Genomic DNA, 16649 nt, shown 5'->3' on the forward strand with positions numbered 1-16649 from the left:
GATAAGTGTAAAATGCAAGATGAAAAAGGCAAGCGATGAAGCTAGAGAGTTAGACAAAGGACCAAGGTTACATAGACCTTGTAATTTGTTTTAAGGGCAATGACAAGACAAACACTAGGGCAGCATAGAAAACAAGGGTAGTAAAATATTTTGGAGGTCAAGGACCAGGGAGAGTTTCAGGAATGCAGTCAATCATATTAACCCTACAAAGAATAAAAGATCTGAGGATAGGCCATTTGAGACATCACAGGTGACCTTACCATTTTCGGTTTGGTGGTAGAGGTGGAACATAAGTTCCATGTATGATTGAAAAACAAAACTAGTAGAAGCAAAGGGTGTCTAGACTGTGGTTTAAAATTCAATTCCCATGTTGCTAGTTGATAGCCAAAGTCAAAGAAAGTTTTTTCAAGATAGAAGCATTTAAACATGTTTGAAGGCAGAGGGGAAAGATTCAGTATAAGGGGTAGAAATTAAAGATATCTTGAAGTTATTGGAGATTAAGGAAGTGGTAATATACAGCGTGGTGACTATAGTTAATAATGCCATATTGCATATTTGAAAGTTGCTAAGAGAGTAGATCCTAAAAGTTCTTGTCACAAGAAAAAAAATTCTGCAATTATGTATGGTGATGGAAATTAACTAGACTTACTGTGGTGGTCTCAATATATACAAATATCAAATCATTATGTTGTATACTTGAAACCTATATAATGTTATATGTCAATTATATCTCAATAATCAAAAAGATTAAGAAAGCAGAATCCATGGGAAGAATTATAATGAAATGCTTGGGGGAAAAAGAAGGCTCAGAAAAAGATCGGAGTGCATATTTTTAAAGCCCCACAACCAAAGCCAATCCTACTCTACTCATTGCCCTCCCTTGGGCTACTTAATCTATAATAATACTCTTGAAAAGTTTTGTCTGTTTATTGCATGGCCCTACCATTTATCTTCATCTTGTAGATGATGTTAGGTTGATATTAAGAATTATTAAATCACATATCTTTAACACCACATGGGAAATAAATTCTGACAAATGAATATACTCTTCTCCATTCCCTTAAAAAGAGAAAGTGCCCATATGCAATAAATGGAGGTGGAAAGGTCTTCAGAATTTGAAGTCAGATGAGTCAGGTTGTTTCCTTTCCTCACTGCATCCACCAAAATGGAAAGTTCTCAGATCATCTTTCAGTAGGGGATTATCAATCTTTCATCAAAATGTAGAGACCTGTCACAAGCATTGGCAAGGAAAATAAGCCACCTAATACATCTTCTCCATGCCACCAACCCAAAAACAAAACAACAAACCTGTCAGCAACGGGGCTTTTCTTAGACATTTCAAGGGATTATGAAGTCAGATACTCTGGAAGATCCCATCTCAAAGTATTTCAGGACCTTCTACATCGCTAGGTGCAGATTTTTCTAGTCCTGCAATGAGAAAGTAGAGGACAAACCTATGTCTTATGTAGGCCATAAACAAAGGATATTAGAAAAAAAGAAATTGATCTATTTTCAGGCAAAGCTGGGTAGTAAACCTCATCTAGAAGACTCACTCAGTATTCTAAATAACCTAAACGTACTCAGGCATTAGGCCAAGATCCAAGAGTGTGACGCTTAACTGGCACAGAGATTAATGCCTGCATATAGAGTAAATACCATGTGCTCATATGAACAAAATAGAGGCTACCTGAGGAAAAGATCTGGGGGTCTTAGTTGACCACAAGTTTAAGATGAGCCAGCATAGCTACTAGCAAACTCTAATGCCACTTTAGGCCTACTAAAGAACAACAGTATTTTCATTGAAAGAGCAAATTATCTTCCAATACTCTACAGCTCAACCCCATTCTGAAGCATTTTACTCCAGTTAACAACTAGAGCAACAACTGGACTGTCAGAAGGGGCAGGGCAGCCATGATCATATTTACATACTAACTTACAGAGCGCAAGTCTTTGAGACACTCTGATATGGATTTTGATTCCTAGCCATCCTATGAGATAAATATCATTATATCCAATTGTATGGATGGCAGGGCTGAAATTAAGAGGCATTAGTGCCTTGACTAATGTTGCATGGTTAACAAGTGGCAGAGTTGGGTCATTGATTCCTAGACCTTCATCTTCTCATCTGTACCATCTTATAACAACTGTGATGCTTGGCCTAGGGAGGGAAGGCTTGGTGGTTCATGTTAATACTCTTCATACATTGAAAGGACCATTATATGAGGAAGGAATTAGACTAATTAGACATGCTGTTAAATGATAGCAGATAAATGTTAAGGGAACTGGGAAGCAGCCAAGGTTGGATGGCTGTCATTGAAGTGTTATGGGAGTCTCGGTTCTTTTTGCCAACATGGTGAAGAATCAGAGGTCAGCAAGCTTATTAATATGCAGGCAGAGTTTGTTAGTGATGCATTCTCAGGGAAACGAATGGGCCTAGGAGGTGTGTGTGTGTGTGTGTGTGTGAGAGAGAGAGAGAGAGAGAGAGAGAGAGAGAGAGAGAGAGAGAGAGAGAGAGAGAGAGAGAGAGAAACAGGGAGAGAGCAGGGGCCAGAGAGCTTGAGGTCCAGAGCTTGAGGGCCCTTGTCTAGAAGACTTATAGTTTGCTGGGTGGGGTAGAGAGTTACATACTGATTTGGCAGGAAAAATGGTGCATGCTTGTCCACAGGAGAGCATGATGTCCCAAGATGGGCGGAGGTCTGCTGACTCAGATCCTTATCTTGCTCCAGACCACCTCTTGTTATCTGTTGTTGCAAAAACAGATATGTGGCTGGAGGCAGTTAATCAAAGCTAGTTATGAGCTTTTTCTGTAGGCACTATAGACCCCCCTCACCCTTCCTCCTGCATTTTCTAACTTCTACCTAACAGAAGGAGTAGAAAGCTAAAGGAGGATAATGTCAGATAAAGCCAGTATCATTAAAAGGGGACAGTAGACTAAACTTGGATTTCCTTTTAAACTTCAGAGAAAGTTCCTGAACAAGAGATTGTGCAAATTTTTCCTTTGCTCTTATTTTTTCTATAAGCCTCTCTCTACTTTCATTATAAAAGCAGAAGTGGAAAAATGACTCTACAAAAGGAACCACTGGCAGGACCATCTGCCTAAAACTTTAGGATTGCATCAGCAAAACCTTTTGTGGAACATACCAATTATTCCTACTCCTTATGAATGAAGACAGGGAGTAAAAGATGAGAGGTCCATCTTTTCCCAAGATAGGGTGGATCTAGTGGTTCTGTTGTTGCGGGGAACCCAGACGGAGAAGCAGGACACCAAGGCATGGGAAGCAACTTTTATTAATGCCGGCACAGACTCAACAGATTTACATCCAGAGGCTAATCCCTGACCCGGGTGGGACTTGGGGCTTTATACCTTGAAGTTTCCAGGTTGGCAGCTAAGATTTATTATTAGGACATGTGGCCATTGTGCCAGTTCCTGACTGGCTCCTGGATGAGGTAGGAATTTGGAAATATTAAACGCAGAAGTCTTGATGACCATACAGTCCAGGAATGTCTTTGTCTGAAGACCATGCGAAATCCTTAGTGACCACATGGTCTGGGAACGCCTTTGTTTAGGGCCCGCTGCCACACTATATATCCTTTCACCCTCTTAAAATCCATTCTAATCCTTCAAAATATCATATAAAAGACCAAGTCAGCATTTGCTCTTTCTCCCTAATCCCAGTAATGGCAGGGTATTGTAGAAGAAGCACTGAACTCACAGTCAGACACTTTGCTTCTAATACCTGTTCTGCCAGGTACTAGCTGACTGGCCTTGGTCAAGTTCGCACTGAGGTTTACCTTAGGCAATGAGGCTGTCCAGACCTGTGGCATGCCATGTAGGATTTATATGTATACACTGTGTAACACGGGTTAGAAGCATGTGCTTTAGCATCAAACAGACCTGGTTTTAAGCAATTCCCTGCCACTTAGCGAATGTCTCACCTTGAGCATTTTACCAAATTCTTCTAACTTCAGTTCCTTCCTATACTGGTTAAAGTTATGGACATGAAAATGCAGATGAGATTGTCATGCAAATTACCAATGAAGAGAGTCCCTGGTCACACTTCCTAGATTTTGAGAAGGCAGATGTCAAAAACATCCAAGTTAGATGGAATTCAATGAAGTACAATTGGAAGAGGGTCAAGGAGGACAGGAAACTATAGAGAGGAAATTCCTGACACTACAATCATATGTCACCCAGATGAGTAAGTGATATGTGGCTTTTCTGATGGGCTCAGACCCAAAAGCTTAACCAGTGGCACAAACCTTCCAGAAGAGAGCCAGAAAGCTATAGCCCAGAAAGAACTAAGGCATGTGAAAAAAACTGTTTTGAAGCAAGAAAAGAAAAGACAGCTTTAATTGTGGTTTTGTTTCTTGCTTGTTCGTTTAAAGATTTACAAAGAAAGAATAAGCCTGATTTCGTTGGGGATAATAGTGTCATGTTAACTTTCATGACAGAGAAACTTGAGTCTCTCAAGGCCTCTTTTGCTTTCCTCTAATTTCTGTCAGTAATATTTATGGAGTACCTGCTATGTGTGAGGCATTGTACCAAATGTGGAGCCTTTTATAATGAGGAGATATGATCTCTTATGTCAAGAGGTTGATAGTCCAGTGAGAAAATAGACACGCAAATAAATAAACATAAAACATGTAATGAAATATACTAAAATAATTATGGTAATAGAAGTAAATGCAAAACCCAGGGGAAACATAACTTTAAAAATACCCAAAATGCCTGGCGGTATCTATAGAAGGATTCACAGAAAGAATACTGTTTAGACTGAAACATTTCAGTCAATGAAATGTTGTAGAAGCTGGAAAGGGTAATAAAAGATAACAGATAAGAGATAAGAATATATGGTACTATAACTCTGTCACTTTGAATGAGTTTAGCTTTATTGGCCCCAGTGAATTCTTTCAGTTTGCTAAAGTAATTGACTAAGATTTCATAATGCCTCGCAAATTTTGGAGGCATTAAAGAACTGGAGGAATTCCAGAAGACTAAAAATTGATCAACATTATTCAGATTTTCAATTTTCAGAGGAGGGAGTCAATAGAAGACAATGTTGTATTATAGATTGTTTGAAAGAATGGGCTCTGGATTTAGAACCACCAAGATAAAATGCTGGCTTTGCTCCTTACTGTTGCGTGACCTTAATCTTACTTGAACACCTTTGTTCTTCAGTTTCCGCATCTGTAAAATCGGAGAATAAGAGGAAGTAGTCAGAGAAGCTGTGGTGGGGGTTATGTGGAAAGTACTTAGGAGAATATGTCGCACATAAGCTCTCAATGATTATGAGCTGTTTTATAATTCTGAAACCTACAGACCGAAGTAGTTTTAGCCCTGTCACATAAAAGATTCCAAAATAAAAGATTTAAAAAGACTCAACACAGAAAAGGAAGTGGTGACTTTTTAGGACCAGAGTGGGTTCACTAATAATAAGTCATTTGGGAAGCCCATACATTTCCTGTTGGGGGCACATGTGTTTTGCTGGCATGAGAAATGGATTTTGTAGAGCTAGCACATGGCTTTTGCTTAGGAAATGTGCCATTCTTGTACAGAAAAAAAAAAAGAGGGAAATGCATAGTTATATGGATTGATGTTCTGAGTAGACATGTCCATTAAAGGATCTTAGAGTCTTGCCAGATACCCAGGAAAGGAGTGTACCCAGAAGGCTTTGGTGATGAACACGGATGGGGAACTATGATAGACCCTAGGGAAATAGAGTAAAAACCTATCCCTATCTTCAAGGAGAGTATCGTAGATTGGGGAACATCAGCGTTTACACATATACTTACCATAGTAACAAATATCTGTGCCATACCACAGTGGGACAGAAGGCAGTGCTGTCCATTCTGCCTCGGTCATCATGGAGGCAAAGAGGTCCCAGCGAGGATGATACGTGGGCTAGTTTTGTAGGCTGCTTTCTTGACCTCAGGAAATGATTCTGAAAAACGCCTTCTTATGTTATTTAAACTATCGAATCTTCAAAATACATCTGACTGTTTTCCTGAAAATAATTCACTCCATCTATTACTAAAACGAAACATTGAAAAACTTGTTTTCACTCCAACCCAAACCATTATTAAACCACGTGTCACTGTCTGGGATCCATGTTTTCATGCTATTGCTCCGCTGGCAGACCACCCCCCTCCTTCCTGTTGCCTTGGCCGCTGCAAGCCACTCCTCACCTGGGCCATCTCAACGGCCTCTCGGTGGTCTTGCTCTGCCTCTCCCACCCACCTGCCACCATGCCACCTGAGCTACCTTCTCTGAAACAGGTCCCATCAAGCCGTAACCTTCACAAATAAAACATTGAAAGCCCCTACATAGGAAAGCAGGGATTCGGTGTGCTAGCACTTGAGCTGCTTGCAACCTGATCCTCCTTTTGGTCCAACGTCAGCTCCCATCTCCTATCTCCATATGTCACCGTCCCCAGGCCCTGGGGTCACACCTTCTTGTCCACACAGCAGTGCAGTTGCTCACACTTCACCCTCTGCCTAGAGGCCAACCTTCCCCTCTTCCATCTCACATAAATTCAAGTACTTCCCCCTTCTCTCACCTGTCACTCCTTTATTGTAGCCCTATGCTTATCATAGCACTTACTTCATTATTTATTCAATTAAATGATGTAGTGGCAAAAAAAAAAAAACTGGGTTAGGATTTAGACAATCCCGATTCTAGTTCCTGTGTTACCTCTTCACCTCACTGTGTCTCAGTTTCCCCATTTGTAAATGAGAGATTTGGGCTTAATTATCTTTGTATAAGATACGTTTTGCTCTATAGTCTGTGATTTGAATCCATCTGTTTCTCTTACTAGATGTACCTTCTTAAATCACAATGTCTTCAAACTCTTCACATTGTCTATAGCACCTAACTGCACTTTGTACCCAGGAAAATCTTGATAAATATGTGAGGAATAAGTAAGTGAATGAGTGAATAAATAATTAGATATTTTCTTTATATAAAGCAAGTCACCATTATGTTTGTAATGTAAATAAAGCATATGTAAACAAAGTATACCCTCCATTTAACTATGTTCCTAGGGAGGGTGTAAAAAAAAAAAGGCAACTAGCAAGATAGAGAAAAAGTTATCTAACATAGCTAGATAACTTTTTGTTGTAAACTGATAATAACTCATGGAAACATTGGCATCTATTGAACTTTCATCGCTAAACACTAAGCTGAGCTTTTTCTATGCATTCTTTGATTTAACCCTTCAACTCTTCTATGCAGTAGAAATAATTATCCTGACTTTACAAATGAAAACACCTAGCTCCAAAGAAATGACATAAGCTGCTCAAGTCCGCACAAAGTGTAAGTGGCAGAGTCAGGATTTAAATCCAGGCCTGTCTAAATCTCAACCCATCTCCTAACCACGGCACCCAGTGCCCTTCCCCCGAGGTGATACAGCCTAGAAAATAACCGATGTTTTGAAATATTTTGAAAAGACATTCTAGAGAGTTGATGGACCTCCTTTTGTGAAAAGGAGAAACCCATTTACACTAACTCGAGGAGAAAGTCTGGTTTGTTGAAATGGTTTACAAGGCCTGGAACAGGAACTGAAATTACACCAGAAACCTAAGCATCTCTGGGCATTGACCATTTTTAACTTTTCTTTCCATTGAGTGGCATGGTGTCTTCCCTCCCTCATCCCATCCCTTGTGACCCCTCCGTGTTTGTATGGCAGCACTTGCTTTTCCTCTTGTATCAGCTCTATTCTTCCTGCCTGCCAACAGCCCCGTGGCATTGACTTCTTCTCTGCTACCAAATGGTACTTTTTTCTCCTAGATCCAATTCCTAAGAAAGGGAACTGGGTTTGCATAGCTCACTTGATTGCACAAGGCTGGCTCCTCCTGTGTGTCTTCAGCACTCTGCTGGGAGTGTGGGACCCTGGCCAACCATCATAAATCCGCAGTCTGATTGCCGGATCAACACCTCTTCCTCTCCCTTAACCCCATGATTACCCACTCTACTGCTCCACACTTCTTTTCTTTCTTCATAATCAAGTATCCACAAAGAGCAGAGTAATTTATTGTCTCACTTTTCATTTACTCCTCGTCTGGCAACTGTACTTCTTATTTGTCCCTCAGTCCTTGAAACCTGGGTTCTTCCCTCATTGAGCCCCTGAAAATGATCTTGCTAGTGTCACCAACAATTATCTGCCAGTGAAACCCAGTCAGCAGTTTTCAATCCTTGCAGCCTTTGACCTGTTGGAGCCTGTGACATTGGTGGCCACCGCCTCATTCTCAGTCTCTCATGGCCTATTTCCATGGACCCACTCTCCCCCAGTTGATCTCATCTGTCTTTGGCTGCTACTCTATGGGACTCCCTTCCTATGCCTGTCCTCAAATGTTGGGGCTCCCCAGGGTCTCAGTCCTTTGCTCCCTTTTTACCCTAAACTCTCTATATACTGATTGCATCCACCCCAGTGTCTTTACCCAAAAGGTTGTTGTCTTTCAAATATTCATCTCATCCTGTGTGACTCCTCCTGATTTCCAACTACGTACTAGTCACGCCCACTTGGATATTCTGCAAACATCTCAAACGATGCATTTATAAAACTGAAGCCATTATCTCATCCACCCCAAACTATCTCTCCTTCCATATCTCCTACCATGAAAGTACCACCATCTTCCTCAGTGTATCCAAGAAGATTCTTCCTTCTTCATCCTTCACCTCAAATCAATCACTTTATTTGTTAAGACTCTGATTGCAATGAATAGAAACCAACTTAAGCTAGCTGAATGGGGGGAAAAAGGAGGGGTTTGTCAGAAAGTGCAGTGATTCTCACAGAATCCAAGAACAAGAACATAGCTGGGCCTTGATGGGTAAAGAACAGTTCAGTGGGGTTTCTTCCCATCTTTTATTTTTGCTTTTTTCAGCATATCCCTTTCATTCTTTTGTCTCAGCCAGATTGACTTTCTCTGCTTCTCAGTCCACTTTATAGAGGGGAATATGGGCTTCCTCTAGCTCCCAGGTTTTTATCTTTTCCAGTTAAAAGACCACCCAAGTGTAGTTAATCCTGGACAAGTCAACTCCGGCTAAGGGAACAGGCTTCCCTGGTAGAAATGAGCCTACTGAAACCCACCCTAGTGGATAAGGAAGTCTAATAAGGAAACCATAACGAGCTTCGCAGAAACACCACTAGTATCTACCACAATCACTAAAGTCTGATGATTCTATGTCATAAATTTTTCTCTCAATCTATTTACTGTCCTCATCGGCAATGTCATTGTCCTTGGTCAGATTCTCCTTCATCTCTTCCATGGACTAATTTACTCCCCTTAGAGTAATTATTATACAGAGGGTGACAAAAAAATGTACACACATTTTAAGAAAAGAAAACTGTATTACAATTGTAATACTCAATGTATACCAATAACAAAAGATGAATACAAGTCACGCGTGACTTCTGCAATTACAAGAGGTGCTCAAAGTGGTTACCTGCAGCATCCAGACACTTCTGATTACAGCGAACTACTGCTTGAGCAATGATGACCAAAGTGTCCACTTGTGTACGTTGTTTTTTTGACACCCCCAGTATACATAGTCCTTTGATCATTTGTCTACATACTTGTTTCTGTGTTAAACTCTAAACTGCTTAAGGGCAGGCAATCTGTCTCTTCATTTTTGTATTCCTTCTGGTACCCACCATAATATCTGGGATATAATTGGTCCCAGTAAATATTTGTTCATGAATAAAAGCTATGCTTGGTATCTTGGCCATTATTCATTGGGGTCCTCTAACTGACTTGGACTCCATGCCTGGAGATAACCTTCTGGTTATAATTTAAATTCCCAAACAGTGCTCCTTCAGGGAGAGACTGCTGACCAATAATCTGCCACCTTAGTTTATATCTCACAGTCTTCTGAGTCTGGTTATGCAGCCCCTGAGAGATTGATACACTCTAAGACTTTGATAAAATTTAATTTCTGGGCCTATAAACCTGAAGACTATACTTCAGACATGGTAATTTCACCATTCTGACCTAACTTCTCTGAAAAGCTTTGTTGAAGGAGCAACTCAACACCTAAGGCAGCATCTGTCCACACCTGGGCTCGAAACCACAGTTCGTATTTCTGAAAATATTCACTGGAAGTAATCAATAACAAATTCAAAGTTCTAGACAGTTCTAATGCCTTTGCAGAGGGAAGATGTGTGCATTCCAAAATCTCACATATTACAGAACTCTTTATTGCTCTATAGAAAAAACTCGTGAGAAAAAAATTCCCATACGAATATGGCTTCATGTTCATGAGAGATCAGTTTTCCTAAATGTGTTCGCCATAAAGGATAAGTAACATGATAAACATTGTTATAAGAAGCATTAATGGAAAAGATGTACATGGCTATGTCTAATATAGATATTCAATAAGAGCCGAAGGCACAAGTTTAACTTAAAATTTGGTGAAGCATTACTACTGTAAGGCAAGCTAATGTGTTCTATGGGTATGATAGTGATAGTAGCCAACTTTCACTGAGCACTTGTTCTGTGTGTATTTCGAATTTTCCATGCATTACTTAGAGTTTTAAAAACCTACAGGAATGAAAGTGAGAGGTTGTTTACAACGTATGTATCTTGTGTCTTGCTGGTCATTCTAACCAAGAACCAGGGTCCCATCTTTTTTGTTCATTCATTTCAATATTTGTTGAGTTCTTTCAATGATCTGAGCACAACTTGAGGTTCTGGTGATATGCACTGAATAAATAAAATGCTTTTCTCTTGGGCCTTACCTTTTCTTGGGGAAAAGAGGGAATAAGAGAGGTATTAAATAAACACCTCAACTTTAGAATCAAAACTGAGGAAAAAATCCAAATCTTTAATAAAAATAAAATCAACAGGAGCCATTATTTCAGTGTCTACTCTGTATCAGGAACTTTACATATCTTATTTTGTATTTTAAACCAATTCTAAATGTATTTATTGATACAGCAAGTATTTATTAAGCTCCAACTATGTGTGAAGCATTGAATAAACAACAGTAAACAAAACAAACAAGAAATTGATTCTCAGAGAGGGCAAGTAGTTTGTCCAAGATCCAAATAAGTAGCAAATGGCAAAATGGGGGTTTGAAAACAAGCTTGTCTGACTATAAAGGTAGAAGCAGAGTAACCAGTTATAAAGCTATTGAAATAATCTTGGTGGCACAGACAAGAGTCATAGCAGAAAAGAGGTCAGATTCGCTTTGAAGGTAAAGAAATATGATTTCCTCACAGATTAAATGGGTGTAAGACCAGAGTCAAGAGGCGTCCATGACTCAGAGATTTTTCACCCATGCAGCACAATTTATTATAACTGTGGGGAGTTGGGGGCAGGGGGGAGGACGGGGGTGCTTCAAGCAAAGCTGGTTTGGGGAAACATTAAGAGATTCATTTTGGATGTGTGGAATTTGAGACATCTGTTATACCTGCAATGTGAAATTGTTGAGTAGACAGTTGGATTTGTACATCTGAAGTCAAGGAGAGCAACTTGGATTAGTGATGTAGTATTGATTGTGACAAGACTCATATGCCTTAGACTGCCGATGTTCAAGTGACAAAGTGGCCGTCAGGTTATGAAAAGCGAAGAGCCCGACCTTTGTTCGGACTCAGAGAGAGGATAGAAGGCCATTTGCTTTTGTGATGAGAGGTGGGTTACGGTAAGCCTCATGGGCAGCACCAACTCTGTTTTCCATTTTGTTTCGGTTTTGTTTTGCTTTTATATTTTGTTTGTCTAGAAGCTTTGACTCTTCGGAGAAATGTACAGCTGAGATTCAGAGTTGAATGCCGTAAAGCAGTGGTTCTTAAACTGTCATGTGCAGAAGAATAATCTATGGGTCAGAGTTTTTAAAAAATTTGATTCCTAGATCTCACTCCTAGAAATGTTTATTCAACAGAGTACAAATGAAGCCTAGGGGTAACTTCTTTTGTTTATTTTTTTTAGCACCCTGGGTAGATATCGTTCTTAAGTCTCACTTTCCTGAACAATAATTTTCCTCTCCCTCTGCCTTTGTATTAAGCTTTTATTTTATTGCTCCTGTGATGATGGTTTGGGGATTTTTGTATTTCTGCCTTTTATTAATGGTTTCCCAGACCCCTTTTAGACATAGGAGAGTATAACTGGATGTTAAAGTGGGCCTCTTCCTGACTCAGTTTTAACTCGGGCATAATATGATTGGTACTTGGATAGCAAAGCGAGAGTAAGACAATTGTCCCCACAATATGCAGAATTTACAAAAGGAATGAAGATAAGCTCCCCTTTCCACTACCCTTCGATACTCTGGCAGAATCAAGAACCTAAAAGGAGGCCAGAGAGGAGAGGAGGAGAGATTGTGATAACGTTTTCAAAGAGCTGTGGCCGTACTGTGAGTCCTCACCCGCTCCCTGTGCAGGAGAGATGGGAAGCAATGAAACTTTCTAACCTTGAGCCTGGTAGGAGGACTTCAAGGGAGACTCTAAAACAGCTTTGAAATGTATTTCCTGCCATTGGAAGATACAGAGAACTGGTGCCTGCCTCCCACCTGAGAAAGCTAAAGCTGGCAGTGGGCTAGTCTGACAACACCCAGGAAATCTGTTGGAAAGAGAGAGGTCAACTCCTTCAATAGAGATACGAGAATCCTGCTACACTGAGGTGAGCTCACTGCCTCTGAATTTGTAGCGCCAAGGCATGTGTACAGGTTTCCTGAGGGTAGATGTGGGATTCACAGGAGAGTCACGACCAGTGGAGGGACTCTGCCAGGGTCACAGGTGACTCCCAAATAGAGATGCATCCTCTCAGGTCAAGGAAAGTGTGCCTGCCAGGACATCATTTATAGTTTCTATTTGAAGGTAATCTTCAGGCTCCCTCACCTGTAAGCCAATCAGGTTTTTGCTGCTCCTTCTAATAAAAAAATGTCCTTCCATCACCACATACGAAATTGCTTCTTTGAGATAGAACACATAAAGGCAGGAATTTCATCTTCAAGATGAACAGATATACTTCCTCTAAGGACTTAGTCTCCAACAAATGCACAGGACTGCATCACTTTTCAACTAACTGCTATCTTCAGAAGCAGAGACTTAACCCACAAGGATATAAAACACGCTAGGTCAGCTTTGATGGCAAAATGGAAGGTGAAAGACAATTGACGTGATCAGGGTTGGTGATGTGATATAACTTTAATTTCCTGAGAAGATACGCAAATGCAAGAGGAACAAGGCATTGATTAAAGTCTTCGGCCCTACATATGTTTCAAAAACACTTATTAAGAATCTTGGCCTCACTATTCATGGAGGCCAAGAAATGGAAACAACCGAAGTGTCCTTCGATAGATGATTGGATAAAGAAGATGTGGTACATATGCACAATGGAATGCTACTCTACCATAAGAAAAGATGAAATACTGCCATTTGCAACAACATGGATGGATCTTGAGATTATCATGCTAAGTGAAATAAATCAGATGGAAAATGTCGAGAACCATATAATTTCACTCATGTGATGAGATGTAAAACTGAAAGAAACAAACGAACAAGACAAACAAAAACTCACAGAGACAACAGTTACCAGAGGGAAAGGGGGAAGGAAGAACATAAAAAAGGGTAAATAAATGGTGTCAAATATATGGAGACTAAAGGAGATTTGACTTTGGGTGGTGAACACACAATGCAATATACATATGACATAGAATTGTACACTTTAAACCTATATAATTTTATTAACAAATGTAACCAATAGATTTAATTTTAAAAATTGCAAAAAAGGAAGTAACTTGGTCCCAAGTTTAGCCTGCTCCCAAGCAACTCTTTGTTGCACACAATACAAATATTTTAAATTAGCATTCTATGTGATACTATTAACATAACGTAGCTTTTTACAAATATCCATAAATATTTGAAATCGGGTTAACATGTAATCATATTGTATAGCTTTCAACAAGAATCCACAAGCAGCTTATTAATTTAACAGAGTCCCAAATCTTAGTAGGCTGTCATTGACTTGGATATTTAGAAGTTAACATATTTGACCTCTGCCAAGTGACGAAGGTGATTTGGTTGGAGTAAGCCCTGAGAAACACCCGTGTGCTCCCTACTCCAGGCAGGGAGAAGAAAAGAAGTTTGCTGAGCAAGGAGAGATCTGTTATGGCTTCTCTCCATCCACCTTGGGCTGAAAGGGAGTAACACCTTCTGAAAACTCAGTCTACTAAACCTCATAGATGTATAATGTGATGGCAGAAATACCAACTCTAAAGCTGAGATAGTGTGATAGGGTGGGAAGCCCATCGGTCCTATTCATCACTAGTTCTGTGGGTTAAGACAGTTTATCTATGTTCCATCTGCCTTCATATTCTCATTGGTAAAATTGTGCCTCAAGTATCTGCCCCATTAACTTTATGGAATTGCCAAGTGATATATGAAAGCACTTTGTGAACTATGGAGAGCCAGCTAAAACTAGGAAATCCTTCCACAGCATTATACAGCACTGGTAACATCAATTTCTGGCGTGACATCTTGTGATGACTAATGCTTACTCTACTTTTACCATTAATAGTGTTTAGACCCATAAACAATGAGTTCTCGCAAAGCCCTATGTGAAGGTTCAGAATTACCCATTCGACCTACTGGCTTTATAAAGCATCCTGCATCCTGAGCACAATGAAATCAAGGGAAATTCCCAAATAAAGTGCATTCCATTCCATGCCACCTGGGCCTGTGTCCCAATAGTTCCCTAGAGTGTTCTCCATCCTCTAATAGCATCACATCTAAAGTGGAGTGTGATTGGCGTATCTATAGGCACCCTACCAGTCTCACTGTTTTTATTAGGAGGGCCTCAGAAGATGGGAAGAGTGAAGGGAAACAACCCAAGAATTTGAGAGCAAGGCAGGGCCATTGTCCAGGATTGTTTTTGCATACAGGTAAGACTCCCACAGGAATAAGACCTCATTTTTCCACCCATGGATTCAAAGATTAGATAAAGACTCTTTGAGAAGTTCTGCCCCCTAGCCACCCATATTCATTTTTATCATGGATTGGTCGTGTCTTTGCCAACCCAGTGTCCGGGGTAACCAAATGTCGTTGGCCCTTCCTCCGAGCCTCTTTCGAACAAGAGTGAGAGATGAAAATTCACAGGCAGAGTAGTTCTGTTTGTTGTGTTGATTTATGTACCCAGACAAACGGTAGGCCTTGAAAATCTGCCTCCTCCCAGCCACCCACCAGCATCTCTGCGTATGCTGAAGAGGATGAGGAGACCAATTCAAGGCTCTAGGAGACGAATTGGGGGGTTCCTATCAGATAGAGCCCCCAGTATGTATTATTTTTTAGAACCTGATTTTCAGAGTTGAAGAGCAAGTCTATTATATCTCCAGCATGGAATTCATAAATCCCTCCTACATTTTGGATTGTAGCATTGTTTGTCAGAGTCTGTAGGATGCCTTCATTTTTATATAGCCGCACCTCGAAGGGAGCTGGTTCCTTGTAGGCTGTATTGGGAGCCACCTGGACGTAAGTTAAATACAAGCCACTGTGAAGTATCTCCAGCTTCCAGTCAGCTACCTGATTTACACAAGGAGGCTCATGAGGTGTCATTTGCCATCTTGAAGGTAATGGTCCTATAAGAAATGTACAAGGGAGGAAAACATGGAGAGCATAGTTATTTAGTTATGTCATCCTCTTCTTGATTATAGTTCTTTCCCACTTACAAGTTTTTTCTTTACCTGGGCTATGCTAGTTCTCTTCAACCACAATTTGAATATATTAAGTATCTATTCCTTGTTTTAGAGAAATTGCAAACCCTAAGTATATCACTTGCTTGGAGAGCTCTAAGGAAGTGGATTTAGAATAGAAAAATGGGTCAAGTTTTAGGTGGTACTGTGTCTCTCGTTGATGAATATTTGTGAAAGAAAAGAAAGAAGGGGGACGGGGAGAGAATCACACACCAGGATTGTGGTAACGGTTTATAGCCCAGGATGCGTATTCATGCTTTTCTGTGTAAGCGCTATTCCCTATGTATCTCTTCATCAAGGAGATCTTCTCATTCATCTATATAAGATAGTGCTCTACCCTCACTCCCTTTACCCTGCTTTAGCTTTCTCCATAGATGGTGTCACCAGCCTAGCATTTTATAAAATTAAGTTGTTCATGTGTTTATTGTCTATCTATTGCTCACTTGAATAGAACATCTTTGAGGACAAGTACTTTTCTATTTTGTTCATCACTGTATCTTCAGCACCTAAAAGAGTTCCTGGTACCTGGTAGGTGCTCAATAAATATTTCTTGACAACATCCATGTTCCTGAATTAGGTACACTGTGTCTAAACTGTGGCTTTTCTCATTGGTTTATGGGTATATATCATTCAAGATCCACTTGGGATCATTATGCAAACTCTCCCAAAATAGTAACTGGTAAATTCATGAGTTTATAAGTGGACTGTTTAAATATAAATATAAGTACCCCTAGCTTAATGCTGTCACAGGGATTGTGGTTAACTTTAGAAATATTCTGCTCTCAGCTGAAAATGTGTTTGGCCTGAAACCGGTAAACAACCCAAAATGTATTTATTTTCAATTGTGTAAGCATTTTAAGAAATACCCTAAGACTCAGTTTAGCTGTAAACTTGAGTATGTTTTCTAAGCAAATACCAGGTCACTATAAGGGAAAGTAACTAAGAAGCTAAGAAGAGAGGAGAAAGGAAG

At 40.1% G+C, this 16649-nt stretch overlaps 1 protein-coding gene across 3 annotated transcripts in view; it reads right to left on the bottom strand.

The window, feature by feature from the left end:
* Positions 1 to 13833: 13833 nt before the first annotated feature.
* TNFSF18 (TNF superfamily member 18) overlaps positions 13834 to 16649 on the bottom strand; it is a 34402-nt gene continuing 31586 nt past the window's right edge. For all 3 annotated transcript variants that reach the window (XM_019646742.1, XM_019646753.1, XM_019646761.1), the window contains one exon: positions 13834 to 15565. In XM_019646742.1, the coding sequence (XP_019502287.1) occupies positions 15219 to 15565 (347 nt within the window). In that variant the 3' untranslated portion in view covers positions 13834 to 15218. The remainder of the gene's footprint in view (positions 15566 to 16649) is intronic.

Source organism: Hipposideros armiger, unplaced genomic scaffold (assembly GCF_001890085.2).
Source record: "Hipposideros armiger isolate ML-2016 unplaced genomic scaffold, ASM189008v1 scaffold_6, whole genome shotgun sequence".
Classification (NCBI taxonomy): domain Eukaryota; kingdom Metazoa; phylum Chordata; class Mammalia; order Chiroptera; family Hipposideridae; genus Hipposideros; species Hipposideros armiger.